Genomic DNA, 18,128 nt, shown 5'->3' on the forward strand with positions numbered 1-18,128 from the left:
GATTTAAACATCGTTCCATTTCCTTGTTGGTTTAGCGTGTAGTACGACTATGTATAGAACGCCATTTTTGGACACAGAAATGTCTTTAGTTTTTCTCTATGCTAGTTTTAGCTACTTGATAGCAGGTCCAGACAAGTGAGTCAAATGGACCTCTTCAGCTTGTAGGCCTGCAACAATTCACGTAAGTCAGCCAGTGGTGGTAAGAGAACTTTGGCGGTCTCTGCTGGATCATTTAGCTTTAGTTTAAGAAATGTATGTCTAGTTAATTCTAAAATTAAATACTGAAAATCCAGTATAGTGGTTGAGGAGTGAAATTTATTCTGGCAGTATTTGCATGTGTGCGTGAAAGAGATGAAGAGAGAGAGAGAGAGAGAGAGAGAGAGAGAGAGAGAGAGAGAGAGAGAGAGAGAGAGAGAGTGAGGGAGAGAGAGAGAGACCAAGCGGAGATTTCTAAAAGGTCAGACGACAACGAAAGACCAATTTACTTTGTGATATCTCTCTCCTTTTTCTATTTACCCTGCCGTCTCTATTTACCTCACCCCACACTGTCTACACGTGTGTGTGTGTGTGTGTGTGTGTGTGTGTGTGTGTGTGTGTGTGTGTGTGTGTGTGTGTGTGTTGGTCACAGTCATTCGTCGCAATGGCGAAGAGACACCCCGTGATAAATATCGGGCAGTGCCTGGATCAAATGTCAACTCCATGCCACCGCACGACCAATCTGCTACAAGACAAGCATGACGCTTGTGTACAAGGATGGGGCTGATGTCTGTGTGTGTAACTAATTACAGATACAGATGTTTGAAGGCCAAAGAGGTACAATTCAAGGCAAGTGATCAATAAGTCATGGTACCATGATTATGGAAGGAACACCACTTACTAGATTTTTTTAAGTTTACGAATAGTGAAATCTGATTGTTAGAGAAGGCTCCAGCCCATCAGTAGAGTCACATCATTTACTTTAATTTCTAGTCATATAGTCACGGTACATAGTCCCCCAACACTTCTGCTTATCCATAATGATCTGTTTACCAGAACTAAGTGAATGTGTGACCTCTGGGCTTGTCTGTCTCAGTGAAGGAGTTGTAACCTTTGTGCCTGCCACACCCTGTATGTGTGTGATTGGCTAGAAGAATGCCTGACACAACAATCAGTTATATGAAGCATCGTAATATTATTACCTGTCTCTTAAACAGACGGTTTTTGACCAGCACTAGTGACTTAGTGGATAAAATCCAACATTTATTTGTTTGTTTGTTTGTTTGTTTATTTATTTATTTATTTATTTGGTTGGAGCTGTTTGCAATTGTAAGACAGAAGCCTTTCATGAAAGAATCCCAAACATACCATTTACAGCGTTAAACTTTATCGCGTCACTGGAACCACAGTTTCAATAAAGAGTTGTGTTTAGATGCAACCGAATTCAAAAACAGCTAAAAACAGGAAAATTGCGACTGCACACAAGGAAAGGTCCAAAAACCCTACTGTAAAACAGGGTGGTGGATCATTTCCACTTTCAGACTTTAAAGCTTGAGGTCCAGAGCATCTTGTGATGAATAATAGCATATAAATTCTTCTAGCATATTTTAGCTCAAAACCTGGTTGCTTCTACTAGATTATAATGTGAGTCTAAAGTAATATTACAACAAAATATATGCATCTAAAACAACAAAATCAACATTTTTTTTTTGCTTTTGCCATCTCAGTTTTAGAATACAAACCTACCCAACAAACAAACAAACAAACAAACAAACAAACAGACAGATAGATAGATAGATAGATAGATAGATAGATAGATAGATAGATAGATAGATAGATAGATAGATAAATAAATAAATAAATAAATAAATAAGTTTGAAATGTTGATGTGTGTTGATGAGCACTGAATTAAAAACATTACAGAAAGTGGATCAGTTGTACTTGTTCACTTCTGGGTAAGCCAAATATTAATTGTGGACGCGCTGGATAACAGATTTGATAAGACACGCGTCTTCAGAAAATATTCAGTGAAAATGAATCAGTACAACATGGGAGACTGGGAGTCATTTAGGCCCAGGGTGCCAATAATTTTGGAACTGACTGTAGATGCTGGAACTCCATTCCGGTCGTGACGTACCGCATCCTGGCGTTCTAATTGCTGGAACCCACACGCTGTGTGTTCTGGTGCCAGGATTCCACGCACGCGCTAAGCGTTTAGCTTAGAACCGGAGCCGGAATATTAGAGCGCTGGAATCAGAGGCGAGTCGCTGAGCGCCGCTGCGTGTCACGGCTCCTCTCCCCCGCCCCCTCCGCGCGCGCCTCTATAGGGGGTGGAGGTGACTGTGATGGGAAGGGAATGGGGGGAATGGTGAGAGCGGGGTTTCCCTCATCTTCTCCATCGCTACACATCATCACCTTCACCAAAAAAAACGGCTTCTCAGAGGAAAAATGCCGATAATGTCAGGCTTGGCGAGAGGATGCAGCCGAAACGCGGTGGCCATTTTAAAGCTCTGCTGTTAGTCTGAGAGATATCGACCAGCATCAGCATCAGCACCAGCATCAGCATCAGCACCAGCATCAGCACCAGCATCAGCGCCACATAACCCTGCCGTTCATTTTACACCCCCCCCCTCCTTCACAGACCATAAAGGCTTTAATTTCACACAGCACTTCTAAAAAAAAAACCCTAATACACGACGGGCACTAAAGCTACATATAAACCATCCTCATACATCTCGGCTTGTGTCGCTTGTCATTCACAAATCACAAATCATCCCATATATCTATTTATCGCCATGAAGCTGGAATGTGTGCGTGATGCAGGGAAACCCGCACCTGTTTCCTCAGCAGATGCGATTCAGCATTGGCCATTTTCAGAGAGCACATCTCAGGTTTCACGTTTTTGACAATCCGAAAAAAAAAAAAATCACCTTATTCACATACACCATTTTTTCCTCGGAAGAAATGAGCACATTTTGCCCCAGAAATACATCCGACTGGACTCCATACCAGTCTGCACACTATAGTATTATTATTGTTCATGGTTTTTCCGCCTTTGGTGAATGAAATCGTGTAAGTGCGGTGAAAACAGGGGGCTTTAAATCACCGAGGGCGCAACACTGACAGATGTGACACCGCTGGAGAAACCGCTGCATCCAAAAAAAAAAAAAAGCCGCATCACAGACGCACACATTTCTCATTCTCCGAAATTGGATGAAAACAGATATCACGAAAAGCACATATTTACCTGTAAGGACGCCGACCCGGATCTGGTGGTCGTGGTTCGTTAAGATCATCCCGTCCGACGCCATGGTTACAAGCGCTGAGAACTCCGCGCGCAGACCCCGAGTGTCGAGCGCACCGAACTCGGAAAAGGGGCGGGGCCTAGAGAAAGGAGACGGGAGGGGGAAATGGGGAGGAGAGGGGTGGGATGGAGTGCAGGGGAGAGTAGACGATCGAAGATTTCTCGACTTCAGCTGTAGTGAAGATTTGTCAGAGAGGTGACCATTAGATGAAGGGGGGGGGGGTAGAGGAGAGAGAGAGAGGGGGGAGAGAGAGGGGGGAGAGAGAGGGAGAGGGGAGCGATAGAGGAGAGAGAGGGGGGATAGGGAGAGAGGGAAGAGAGGCATGAGAGAGGGGAGAGAGAGATAGGGGGAGAGTGAGAGAGGGGGGAGAGGAGCGAGAGAGGGGAGGGGGGAGGGGAGACACACACAGAGAGAGAGAGAGAGAGAGAGAGAGAGAGAGAGAGAGAGAGAGAGAGAGAGAGAGAGAGAGAGAGAGCGAGAGAGAGATCGGCTCTGTTCCAATGCGCCCTCTCTGATTTCCTCTTAGGGGACCGTTCCATTAATTTATCAGCTCAGGTGAAGTTTGTTAGAAGAGCCCTTGGAGGCTTAAGGGACTGAGTCAATATGATTGAAGACTGAAAAAGTGGAACTTACCCAGAAGGCCGTGCGATATGACGCAATTACGTGTAAAACAGGAGTAATAACATATTTCACAATATATTAAAAGAAAAAAAAAACCTAATGGTTAATATAAATATACTGAGCAGTATACATGGGCCTGATAAGTCAGTCAAAACTTGTCACTTTGACAAGCATTGACAAAAGTTTATTTATTTATTTACTTATTTATTTATATTAAAATTTCAATATAAAATTTAAATCAGCACATATAGACTCATAGTTGTATTCATTTCTAAGTTTGTAAATATACTGCTGCACCATGCAGTCTCTGCAATCTACTATAGAACTACACGTATGTGACTAATTTTATGTTTCAAAAAAACATTTATTGAGTCATGTCAAATCAAGAAACTTTTATTATCATTTCAAGCATATATAGCTGACGCAGTACATAATGAAATGAAACAGTGTGTCTTCAGGACCACGGTGCTACATAAAACGATACAGAGCTAAGGACTAAAAAGTAAGTTATCCCAGACACATAAAGTGCACAGTATGCAACCTAGTGCAAGACAAGGACAGTGTAGACAGACAATACAATATGCTAGAAGACAGGTACATAAATATTGCTGACCAGTGTACAGTCTTTACGGACCATCGTGAAAAGAAAGGGTTGCTCGTACACATGTGATATGATACGATTTATGTGCATACAAAAACAACACAACTCAAAGGTTGGGTCATTTTTTAACCCAATAAACTAGGAGGAAAATTATATCCAATGCCAAAATAAAGCAATGTTTCAAAAGAGCTGGGTTGTTTTTGGGTTGAAATTTCTCCAAAATGATGTTAGTGACTTATAAACTACTACAGAAACGTTTGAGATATTGTTGAGAAATGTGGTTGTGCATATCACTGCATTATACTGTGTACTTATTTTATGTACCGATCTAAGTGCACTACATAAGGTATACAATGACTTCTACAAACTACTGACTGTGGATTTAACGTTAAGCTACTTGGGGATTCAGCTCCCTAAACTCATAAATGCATTCCAAAGGCTTTGAAATGATACCTTCTGTACTGTCTGTAAACACATTGGGATTCAGCTCTCATCTCCCTATATGAGTATAAAAGTGTACACTAGATATTAAATCACTGAATATAACAGTATGCAGTGCACTACACACTACATCCACTACCATATGCAATGCCTAGTAGGGAATCATTTAGGATTTAGCACTAAATAGTGTATACTATATAAATGACAATTTTTACAAGCGTTTGTAGTGCACTTCACTCTGTGGCAAAAAAAAAAATAAAAAATGGCCAGAGAAATAATAAGTCTAGGAAATTTTAATTCAGCAATCAATAAAACGTAAACAAGTAAATGAATACTCCAATAACATGCAATAAAATACATAATACCATTTTATTTCCTTTGTATTGTTTGTTATTTCACCCACATATCAAAGTCTTTGGGAAAAAACAAAGTGAAAGCCTTTTTCACTTGGACTTATCAGTGTTCAGCACTAAACATTTGTCCTGTCAATTCCAGGTAAATTTGTGGTCATATTTTCTCAATGGGGAATACATTTACATCATGACAGTTTTGGGTTTTAAAAATACAAATTATTTAATTTCTAAACTCAAGTCTGTTCTTCAGGGGGACACGGTGGCTTAGTGGTTAGCACATTTGCCTCACACCTCCAGGGTTGGGGGTTCGATTCCCACCTCCGCCTTGTGTGTGTGTGGAGTTTGCATGTTCTCCCCGTGCCTCGGGGGTTTCATCCGGGTACTCCGGTTTCCTCCCCCGGTCCAAAGACATGCATGGTAGGTTGATTGGCATCTCTGGAAAATTGTCCGTAGTGTGTGAGTGTGTGAGTGAATGAGAGAGCGTGTCTGTGTGCCCTGCGATGGGTTGGCACTCCATCCAGGGTGTATCCTGCCTTGATGCCCGATGACGCCTGAGATAGGCACAGGCTCCCCGTGACCCGAGAACTTCGGATAAGCGGTAGAAAATGAATGAAAAAGTCTGTTCTTCATGTAACTGTATATATATATATATATATATATATATATATATATATATATATATATATATATATATATATATATATATATATATACACACACACACACACACACACACTGTCTTTCATATTTTAGAAAGAGTTTAGAGAAAACATGCAATGATGTCTGATCTCTGACTCTGTCTGATGCTAACATGTTATTATACATATATAAGTATATACACATATATAAGTATAATAACATGTTAGCATCAGACAGAGTCAAACTAAATGCTAGACAAATCTAAAAATCTTCAGTAGATATAAGAGCAAGAATGAGACTTACCCATTCCTGTACCCCATCTTCTCCTTTTTTTTTATACTTATAAATGCATCTTGAATTTACAAATCTGAGAGATTAGGAATATAATTGATGAAAATTATCTTAGGTAACCTTAACTAATGTTGGGTCTTGGAGAAAAGAGCATTACATTTCCATCTATAAATAAAATTCCATCTATAAATAAAAATTGATGCAGATCTCTTTTTTTAATCATACTTTTATTTTAATAATGTAAATAAACATAATGCATTTTATTTTTTACTTTAGTTCATATTTCAAAAATCGTTTTTTAGACATAAGTTGCACCATTTGTGAGCAAATTTAGCTACATTTGCCACCTCTGAAATTTGTTCAGATCAACTTGTAAAAAGAAAATTCTCAGTAGTTTCAGGAATTCTTTCTTTATTATTTTTGTTACATTGTAGCACTGAACTTTACCACAGCAAGTCAGGGCCCTTAGCTGAACCCATACCACAGCATCCTCTCCTCCTCACTTTACAATAGCTGTGTTGAAGCCTCTTAAAATCTTTCTCCTGTTCTCCAAAAGACACCTCACTGGCTCACCACTGTACAGTTAAACCTTGACTCATTCGTCTGTAAAACTAGACCATTCTTCCATATTGTGCAGAAACTGCTTTTCTATCCTTCAGGTTTCTTTGAGTCAAACGTCAGCAGACAATCCATCTAAAAAGAGCCCTGTTACCAGATGTCTTTAACCATTTTTCAAATTTCAATGACTTTTATCTGCAGTCTTCCAAAAACCATGAATTTCAGCTCTCATTCATACTTGAGGTAGCTTTGGGCCTTCTTGGTCAATTCCACCTGGGGTATCTCCCATTATTTTAAAATTTTATACCTATGTTCTTGATGGCTGAGAAAGCTATTACTGACAAAAACAGCTCAAATTCACAACAGCTTATGATACATGATACTATGCCTTTATTTTGCAGGAACACGAAATGAGATAGACATGTCTGGATTCATTATAAAAGAAACTAATCACATACACTGCACGTTTTAAGCATCTTCCTTGTCCAACACATCTGATTCAACTATCAGCTTTTTTGCAGAAATCTTGATGAACTGAATTGAGTGGTTCATATCAGGGAGATACTTTAAAAATGCAGTGCTGTGGATCTCCAAAAAAAGGATTAATGGTGCTTTCACTTCTTTTGTATATAGAATGCATATTGGAGTATGTTTACCGAGTTGTAGGAGTATGTTTTCATCCTTAAACACCCTTCAGCTAGTGGGTTTTCTTTTTTTCCATTAAATAAGTGCAGTCTGATACCAACCCAAACATCTGAATTTCACTTAGTGAATCCAGACTATTCTGCTTCAGTATGGACTACAAAAAACCCTGAAATAAATAATTCAAAATTAAATATGTTTCTTTTTTCTATTTCTTTTTCAAAACAATCCATATTGTTGTAAGATAAGCAACAACTGATGATAAACAGACTGTCAAGAAGCAGTCTTGTTAGGTGTATAAACATAAAATGGGTTCTTATTTTGTTCAAGTGTGTAAACCATTTGGGCTTGAGCACTAAACGCGTCATTAAAAAAAAAAAGAAAATAATTTCCCACAATGCTATTATTCCAGATTTCTCGTTCACTCACTCGTTTTTAGTAACAGCTTTCTCCTGAGCAAAGCTGTGGCTGATCTGGAACCTATCCATGTAACACCCGGTACAAGATGAGAGAATTTGGATGGGACGGAAGTAAAATCCTATCATACGTACAGTATACGCACTGACACGCTCACTTACACCAAAGAACATTTCTACATTTTGCCTAATTGCCTAATAACATAGGTTGTAATTGCATAATTTGCTACAATAGTTTGCTCCCATTGTGGAGACATATACAGTATACCACATATATACCATGAATAAAAATTTATTTACACCACATACAGGACTTAAAAAAACAAAACAAAACAAAACAAAAAAACGGACCATATCCGTTTAGTGTGTTAGAGTTAACCTTTGAGAATGCATGGAAAGTTGACCTGGACAATGATTTGTTTTCGTTTCCTTTTTGAATGGTCTACCTGTATAAATAGACTTATTAAACATATTTTCTAACTGAGGAGTTAAATCAGGAGTACTTACTGTATATGGGAAGGATGCATCGATACCCTGTTCTGCATACCGTAGATTGACTCTCCCAAGGAATGGACATAAAGCTAATAAAATGTTTAGTATCTATCTATCTATCTATCTATCTATCTATCTATCTATCTATCTATCTATCTATCTATCTATCTATCTATCTATCTATCTATCTATCTATCTATCTATCTATCTGTTATTATTATTATTATTATTATTATTATTATTATTATTATTATTATTATTATTATTATTATTATTAGCCATTCAAAATGCCCTTACATTCATCATGACGGCCATCATGGCCTGACCTGCTTAAATGCAACCACATCCCAAGGCAAAAGCCATGTTTCTATTTATAGCATGACTCCACGCTTCTGTAGCATATAATTTCCTCTTGTTTATTCTCTTAGAATAAAGACCCACAGAACTGGCCTTCCCGTGATGCTCCTGATGCCGGATGGTACAGGGACTAGGGCTGAATCCCGAAAGGCTCCTTACTGCCCATATAAGTGCAGTACATAGGGTCTGAAATAATGGTTTTTAGCGCAGTGTATGTCCAATACACAGAAGCACTTGGGATTCAGGCTGTGAGGATGCTGCAATCCTTACCGCTTTTTCATTCCGGTCACACACAAGCATTCAAGCTGAATCTATGACTTTAGAAAAGGGATTGCCACAAATTGTAGTGTGAGTGTGTGTGAATAGTAAGTGAGAAAGAGGGAGAGAGACTGTCTGCTTGTAGTCAAATACCATTTAAAATGCTCTTATGCAATTGATGGTTTATTACATAGATTTTTACTGGCGTATATGTTGAGTTCATCTGTTCCGTTACTAGTAATAAAATTCTTGTGGTTAATACAACTTGATCCGTTTTTCCTAGCATTATTATGCAACAAAATGCACAGCTAAACATGCTGAATTATCATTTGCATTTATTCAGTTGGTACAGTAGATGATTTTATCTGCTTTCAGGCAGAATCATAATCTTTAATCACCTCGCCTCACCTCGCCTCACTGCCATGTCTGCCATGTAATCCATTACATCCATCACATCAATCGCTCCAATCACATCCATCACACCATCACTCCATCACTCACCTCACTCCCATCACATCCATCACTCCAATCACATCCATCACACAATCAAATCCCTCACACCATCACTTTATCACTCAGATCACTCCCATCACATCAGTCACATCCATCACACCATCACTCAGATCCCTCCCATCACCCAATCACTCCATCTCCCCATCACTTCATCACACCATCACATCCATCACTCCCATTACATCCATCATTCCCATCATATTCATCACATCCATCACACCATCACTAATATCACCCGCAACACTTCATCACATCCATCACTCCATCACATCATCCACAAAATATAAAGTTGAACTTGTGAACATGATGAATGAAGAGTTAAAAACCATTAAAGATGCTTTTGAACAGTCTTATCTAATAATAAAAAGATAGCTTAAAGAGCCATACTATGTACAAGCTAGCTGACAGGCATAATACCAAGTACTTATCACTGGGCAACCAAAATAGACATTAGAAGACCTAGAAGATCAAACCTAGGTCAACCAAACAACAAACCAGTTCCAACCCTCGTCCTGGAATTCTTCGTGTCTTTCATATTTTAGAAAAAATTTCAAGAAAATTGGAGACACGATTGGCACTTCCTTGGTAAACAATATAATCATTGCGGTACAATGTTTTGTATAAAATCTGCCAAGAAGCAATAAGGTGAAAATATCATACTTGTAAAGGTTATAACAGGGAGTTGCATTATTACCGTCACCCATTTTAGCCAGTGTGTGTTTAAGGTGAAGCAGGGGAGAAGGTAAACAGGATAAGAGTGACCAAAACCTAGAAGAATGAATGATGAATTGTGTGTTTAAAAGTGTGTGAGGTGTTTAGATTGGTGGGGTTATTGTGTGTACAGTATATTGAGAAGTGGGGTAGTCGTGTGGTCCAAGCAACATTTGTCCCATGAAGATTTTGCCCCAGGTCCAAACAATTTAATGACCCATGTTATAAAAGTTATAGGCATCCAATGTTACTTACACATACAGTGTATACTGCTGCGGTCATACACTTTATTCCAAACGGCTGTCAGGTGTCATGATGTTGACAATCCATTCAGGTAAGATTACTTCAAATGAAGACATTAACTCAAAAGGTTTGTAAATGCTTGTAAACAATGCATTGTCTTTCACTCTCATGTGTTTTCGATGTTAGAATTGTGAAATAGTTTGGCAGTATAGCTACAGTACTTGTAAAATACACAATACTGCACAGCTAAATGGCAAATTACTGAGAACCTGCAATACTGCAGTCTGTAAACACACTGTATCAGAAACAACGGTGAATCAGAGGATAAAGTAAATGTACTGGAATATTCAAGAAAGAGCACAGGTTCAAACCACTGGAGTGAAACCAAGCATCTCTGCTGAGTTAGCAAAGATGTGCTAAATCCCAGACTCAGCTGTGTATCAAGCTAATTTACACCAATGTTACACCTGACGCAGGACTTCATGGCAAGCAGAAATATGCAGCACATGTCGGGTTTCCGCCACAGCGGCTTTACAAATATATGGGTGCAATTTCCTGTCTTCAGTGATTCCATGTGAATGCCTTAATATCTGAAATAGATCATGATATCGATTGCAAATTAATGTTAAGTTCTATAAATCTCTCATTTGCAAAAAAATGTATGTTTGCATGTCTCATGGGGAATTTACAAGCTGCAATTGCAATTTCAATGCAATTTAGGTCATTGCTACCTAAAATATACAATTGAGGATATCTCGATCTAAAAGTTGGGGGGGGGGGGGGGGGGAATAAATTATTCACTTCGAACCCGCAGTGTGATTTATTAAGCATGAAGGTCACTACAGGATTGTACATGTAAATGAATGCGGTTGAAGCATAGGTATTAAATTTGCAGAAGCTTGTTTCCAAAACAGTGCGGTCTTAAAAATATGGGTGTGATTTCCTGTCTGCAGTGTGTGACAAAATTTTGTGTGGGCTTTTTGTCCAATCTGCATATGGGACGTATTTTGGAGTCACCATTCAAATCAGTCAAATACACTGCTATCTGTAATATAAGGAATGGAGTTAATTTGATTAGGATTTTTTTAGACTTGTAAAAATGTCTAGCTTACCGTTAGACTTTAGCATTGGTCTAGCATAAGGAAGCGGTAAGGGGTGACAAATAATAGGAAAAAAACCAAGGGTGGGTGTGTGATTTTGCTGGCATGCTTTGGGTCCAGTTGTCACATTAGAGCGAAGAGTCATTGCAAATCAATACAAAATTCTTCTGCCTTATTACCATGTTGATATCCTATGATGAAATATTTCTATGCTGATGAGACATGTCCGTCCTCTTCCAGGATGACCCGCTGTTAACCCACAGGGCGTGTGGGCTCAATGAATGTTTTGATGATTATGTAAAAACATGTAAATCATATTCTGTGCTCATGCATTGGCCCAATACCTAAAGAAGACAAACTGGATAAAAACATAGTATGATAACTGTAAACCCATGCAGCTTTTATCTCATCACCTTCGCTACTTAACCATTCATTTTTATTTTAACAATAAACACTAACAATTAATTTCCATAACACTTTAGCAGTTATCATTTTCTCTTTCTTATAAAGCACTCAATTTTCTTAAAAACTGTAGCAGATTTAAAAGGATGCCCAACTTTATACTGTAGAATGCAGCATTAACTCTGTGGATGTTGCATAATGTTAATGGTATAATTATTTCAGATTTATCACTTTATCCTAGAGATGAGAAATTCAATTAATTCCAAAACATGCACACAATTGCCACATAAAAGAGTCTGCATGACTGAACAAATGTCATCATTTGGCTTTTACATAGACATTTACAGTTACCTTAATTTTTTTAATAATATTATTATTATTATTATTATTTTACTAAAATGTCAGTAGTAACGTTTGAGGGAAAATAAATGACATTAAATACTCTGTCTTTCACAAAGTGCATAAAAGTGATACAAGTTTTTCAAAAAGTAAAAAAAAAAAAATTAAAGGTGAACTATAGAAATGAAAAACAGATTGATGGATAAAGAGTCATTATTTATTGAAGTTATTGGAGTTATTAAAGAATCCGAAAGCCTCTCTGGTATTTTATTGAAGGAATGAAACAGCATAAACAGAGAGGAAGGTTCATCACACTCTAAACCCCTGCTTTATTAAACAAGTATATGTTATAGCCTGATCTGAGCCCACATCCCTAATCTGTTCTCCACCCTGCACACAGTACGTGTCTCTCCTGCAGCACTACAACCCTCACAGCTCCATATGGAGATGTTAAAACCATGCTGTGTAAATCTTAATTCTTGTGTTGTATATGCAGTACCGCTGTACAACACCAGAGAGCCTCCACATGAGGATTTAGCTTTAGGTCCTGAGAGATTTTCTTCCAGATATCTCTTTATAGAATTTATACCCAATATACTGCTAATATACAGTTTTTCCTTTTTTCCTTTTGTGATATGAAATGTGATAGGAATCAAATAATGTTTAGAATCTGATGTTTGTATAATTATATTTTTCACTTTAAGCCCAAAATGATACAAACTGATCCCATAATACAATGCAGCTTGTTTCTTCTGCTCGTGAGTTGGGCAGATGGAAGTGAATGCAGATGTCTGGGTTTATTTAAACCTATAATATAGCAAAACAATGTGAGGCAGTACAGCGATCCCTCGTTTATCGCGATTAATGGGGACCGGAACCCCTCGTGATAGGTGAAAATCCGCAAAGTAGGATTGGCCCTAAGTTTGACCTTTTCACTGATGGTCATCATCTTCCTCTTCCTCTTGGGCTCACTAGAGGAATCTTTCGCAGGGGCACGGCGCTTAGGAGGCATTGTAAGGGCTAAACGAAAAGTTAATTTTGAACACAATACGCGAGACACAGTTGACAGCGTGAACGAGAGTGGCGAGATACAACAAGGGAAGAAGCTGGGAGAGGATGCGAAGATGCGCAGCTCAGATCAACTCAGATCTCGGGCCGGGAACCAATCATGTGCCTTGTCTGAGTGCCTGTGGGTATGTACAAAGCCTCTGGGAGAGTTTCTCTCTTTGTCTGGCATCCTGGGAAACCGTTTTTATTTTTATTTTCCGATTAATATTTTTGAAAAATCAGCAATGCACTGAGGCCGCGAAACTTGAACCGCAAAACTTGAACCACGAAACTTGAACCGCGAAACTTGAACCGCGAAGTGGCGAGGGATTACTGTATTGTGAAACTTATGCTGCTGTTAAATATGAAGGCCTACCTGAAGATTTTTTATTTTTATTTTTTTTGGGTGTTTTGTGTGTGTTTGTGTGTGTGTGTGTATGTGTGTGTGTGTGTATATGCCTCTGTTCATTTTGCAGTATGTACAGGGTCCACCAGTACAGTCTCCAAGTAGCATTATTCAGTATACACTGAATAATGTCATCATCTATGATATCTATTGGGGTCTAAGGTAATAGGTCCGAGACAAATACAAAAGCAATAAGGATTTATTTACGACTAGCCTCACTTACACTAGGACACACACAGACACACTTTAATGTGTAAAGTGTCTGTACAATTTCTGTGTATTTTTATAAAGTGTCAACCCTTTGGCAGTAAGTCAGACCCCCCCCCCCCCCCACACACACACACACACATCTCTGAGTCATAAAACGACAAATACAATAATCTCATACAAAAATCTGGATTTGAGCAAGGCAAAGAACCTGTCATGTTATTAAAATATTAGAATATTTCAGTTAGAATTATTTTACGAACGAGTATGTGACCGTGCTCTTTACACATCAAACTCTAAGCAGTGTAATTAGTTTTCCAGAGACTTCCCTGACACTTCCTGTTTCTTGTGATGTTAGCCATGTGCAATAACGTGCAATGTCACTCAAGAATATGTCACATTACATTTTTGTATTCTTTAGTTATTCTGCTGCAAGTTAATTTTGTACTGTGTCAGTAAGTAGGAATTGAATAGGTTTTTACCTCATTTTGCCTCTATCCCAAATCATTCATTCATTCATTCATTCATTCATTCATTCATTCATTCATTTTCTACCGCTTATCCGAACTACCTCAGGTCACGGGGAGCCTGTGCCTATCTCACGGCATCATCGGGCATCAAGGCAGGATATACCCTGGACGGAGTGCCAACCCATTGCAGGGCACACACACACTCTCATTCACTCACACACTCTCACACTACGGACAATTTTCCAGAGATGCCAATCAACCTACCATGCATGTCTTTGGACTGGGGGAGGAAACCGGAGTACCCGGAGGAAACCCCCGAGGCACAGGGAGAACATGCAAACTCCACACACACAAGGCGGAGGCGGGAATCGAACCCCCAACCCTGGAGGTGTGAGGCAAACGTGTTAACCACTGAGCCACCTGCCACCCCTTATCCCAAATCACAGCTTACCAAATTCCTACAGTATCAGCTCAGGGCAGTTCCCCTCCTTTTCAGCAGAGATCATCCTGTCTGGAATTCCCACCAAAATGCAGACCTATTCCAAGCTGTTGCCACAAATTTGAGCATATACTTATATGCCATGTCTTTGTATGCTGTAGCATTACAATTTTCCTTGGAACTGGAACTATGACATCCAAACCGCTTCCAACACAGAGCTATCCATTATCACCAAAAGAGCGTAACATATAGTACTTCTGTCTTACAATAACAAAACACAAAACTTTTGGTGATAAAAATAGCCACCATTAATATTTACAAACTGATACTGATCAGTCTTATTCGACCTTAACCAAAATATAACCTTTCCCTTAACTCCGAAAACACTCTCTAATCTATCTAGGAGAATACTGTAATTAATTAAAAAAAAAAAAAAAGCTGTTCTAAGATTGAGCAAAACAAGCAAGACCAGACCATCCCGATCATAGACCTGTAGTCATTTACTACTTTAACCAGCGCTTTTTCAGTACTGGGCTGAGGCCTAAATCCTAACTGATAGCCCAAACATTTAGGATTAATTTGACAAGGGTTACAGGTTTTTATAATGCATTGCCTTATTTTATATTGTATGAGTCTAAGTGTCCTCACAGTAAAATTATCTACTAAGCTAAAATTAAAAAAACATGAACAACAAATATATTTCAACAGTCGCCATCCTGAATGCAAAAAAAATAAAAAATCCTGGATATGGTCCAAGAGGATTTCAGTGAGTTTAGTGATTCACATCTGCATCTGCCATTTAATTTCCCAGGTTTTTTTAGCCTTAAGCTACTTGAACATATAATGGATAAAAGAATAGCGACCCAGCTGTTTTCTTTTTTGGCCTGTTTTTTTCTTAGCTACCTAAAATCCATCAATGTTTTTTTCCCTTCCAAAACAAACTCCTATCCCTTTTCTTTCCCATAAACCATGTTGGACAGATGATACCCTGATAATTCTCTGGAAAAAGGGCAGGGTAAAGATACAGTAGTATAATAAGACAATGTGAATAAACCATTCCACATGTTACATGCCCTAAACTGGTTTAACTTTTTTATTTAGACATAATGTCATGGCCACACATTTGTTACCACTATATTCAGCTTTTGTTTAGTAACACAATTCCACATGTGAAAATACAAACACACATATGAACATTGTGAATTGTCTATGCATTGTATGTATACTATTCACATGCTAATTATATGAAAACCACACAGAATTGTTGAGGAACGCATTAAAGATTAAAGGAAAAGAGTGGAGCCAAAAGAAGATATAGTGATTTAATGAAAAGAATGCAGAACAGGAAAGGAGGAGAGAGATCAATGACTTCCTGAGAAGCAGTGCTGACGAGAAAGACAGTGATGGCTCTTACTGTCTTCCTCTCTTTCTTCACCTATCATTATACAATGGCAGGAAGGTGAAGGGCAAAGTTCTGACCTCCAAGACGTCTGTTTTATTCTAAGTGCATCCCTTCAGTGCATCTCTTCAGAGATCTACCCTGATCTGGTCAACATAGTCTCATAAGTTTTCCCAGAATTCACAAGTAAAACTTAATTTAAATCCAACAAAATGTCTCTAATTTGAGAAAATATACATGGATCTTGTGGCATTAGGTTCATTTACAGTGGATGAAGCTAGTGGATTTCTGGACAAAAGAACATTCTCAAAAAAAAAAAAAAAAGGTTTATAGCTGATTTCCAAATGATGCATAACTGAAACATGGATCATTAATTGAAGGCTGAATTATGGGCTCATACTTCATAATTCCTGACCATTTATGTGTTTCAGCATAACAGTGAATTTATTGAATATAAAAAGCCACAGAGCACTATATGCAATAAAGTAGAAATTTTATGATATTGATATAACCATTTCAGAGGGATAAAATATTGTGCTGTGTGGAACTTATTGTGCTAAACTCGATGGGGAAAAATCTTCGGGATGATATGCATGCATCCTGAAAACCCAAAGTTAAAGAGATGAGAGTGAAGATGAGAAGAAAACATAAAAGAAAACGATACGAGAATATGACGAAAAAAGATGACGAAAAAAGAAGAAAGAAGATCATGAGAGAAAAGAAGATAACTGACGAGTATTAGAGAACATAAAAGAAAAGATGGAAAAAAAAGGTGAAGACATGAGAAGAAGTAGAGTTGAAAGGGAAGAAGGAGCGAGAAGAAATGAGTACGAGAGGTAAAGGCAGATCAAAGAGAAGAAGGGAGGGAGATAAGGAAATGAACAGAAGAAGAGAACAAAAAAAGGGAAAGAAAATGAGGCATAGAGGATTGAAAGCAAAAAAAGATATGTGAGGTAGGTGAGAGCAAGAAGAAGAGAGGTGAATAGGAGATGAGATGTGTACAGAGGATCGGCTTGTCCGAGGAGCCTAGTCAGCACTTGCAGGGATCGCTGAGAAAGGGCCTGATTAAATAGGACATGGCCCTACAGTGAGATTTCTGTAGAGAGCATCTGCTGATAGGAAAGAGGGGGAGGGAGGAAGCTCATTAATTCACCTCCTCCCTCATGTCCACTCCTAACTCTACTTCACACACAGTCAGAGAGGCAAAGGTTTAGTCTGTAGAGGTAGAAGCAATATTCCTCTATAATGAAAGGAAGTGGTGCAAGGGTGTAGACAATTACATATAATAAATAAATAAGCTATAAATTGAGCAGAATATATAAGTTCTGCAAGATTTTCGATGCATATATAATGTACTCAATGAAGTGTATAAGGTATAAGATCCATGTTATGCCTGTTAATAAACTCAAATCCGGTCCAGTCTGATCAGCAAACCGTTGTTGAAAGAACATTATTTACATTGACATGATTTACCTTACAGTGTCACCCAAATGATCATGAGGTTCCCTTCTAAATCTGGTTCCTCCCAATGTTTCTTCCTCATATCGTCTCACTGAGTTTTTTGTTACCACCATCGCATCCGGCTTGCTCATTAGGGATAGGGATAGATGTTAGAAATATATAATAACTTAATTTTAAACTTTAAAATATTTATTTTGTTTTTATACTTATTAATGTAAAGCTGCTTTAAGACAAGATGAATTAAGATCTATACAGATAAATAAAGTTGAATTGAATGAATTATTGGTACAACCTGTGCATTAAACACAAAATGCTCCACACATGTAGAATGTGTAGAAATGTAGAATGCAGCGATTTTCAGACATTTTCTGGGCTAGAAGACGAATATTAACATCTTTAGTTTGTCGGTTGAAATATTCTGCTTTATTTGTAAAGAAATGC

The 18,128-nt window shown here is 38.3% G+C and overlaps 1 protein-coding gene across 10 annotated transcripts in view; it reads right to left on the reverse strand.

Moving 5' to 3' along the window:
• The window catches only part of gphnb (gephyrin b), a 107,441-nt gene extending 104,047 nt beyond the window's left edge, over positions 1-3,394 (reverse strand). For 3 of the 10 annotated variants that reach the window (XM_027166233.2, XM_047801863.1, XM_027166232.2), the window contains exon 1: positions 3,224-3,394. In XM_027166233.2, the coding sequence (XP_027022034.1) occupies positions 3,224-3,287 (64 nt within the window). In that variant the 5' untranslated portion in view covers positions 3,288-3,394. The remainder of the gene's footprint in view (positions 1-3,223) is intronic. The other 7 variants (XM_047801864.1, XM_027166209.2, XM_027166222.2 and 4 more) reach the window with 6 other exon arrangements.
• Between the last annotated feature and the right edge of the window lie 14,734 nt (positions 3,395-18,128).

This window comes from Tachysurus fulvidraco, chromosome 16 (assembly GCF_022655615.1).
Source record: "Tachysurus fulvidraco isolate hzauxx_2018 chromosome 16, HZAU_PFXX_2.0, whole genome shotgun sequence".
NCBI classification, from domain to species: Eukaryota; Metazoa; Chordata; class Actinopteri; order Siluriformes; family Bagridae; genus Tachysurus; species Tachysurus fulvidraco.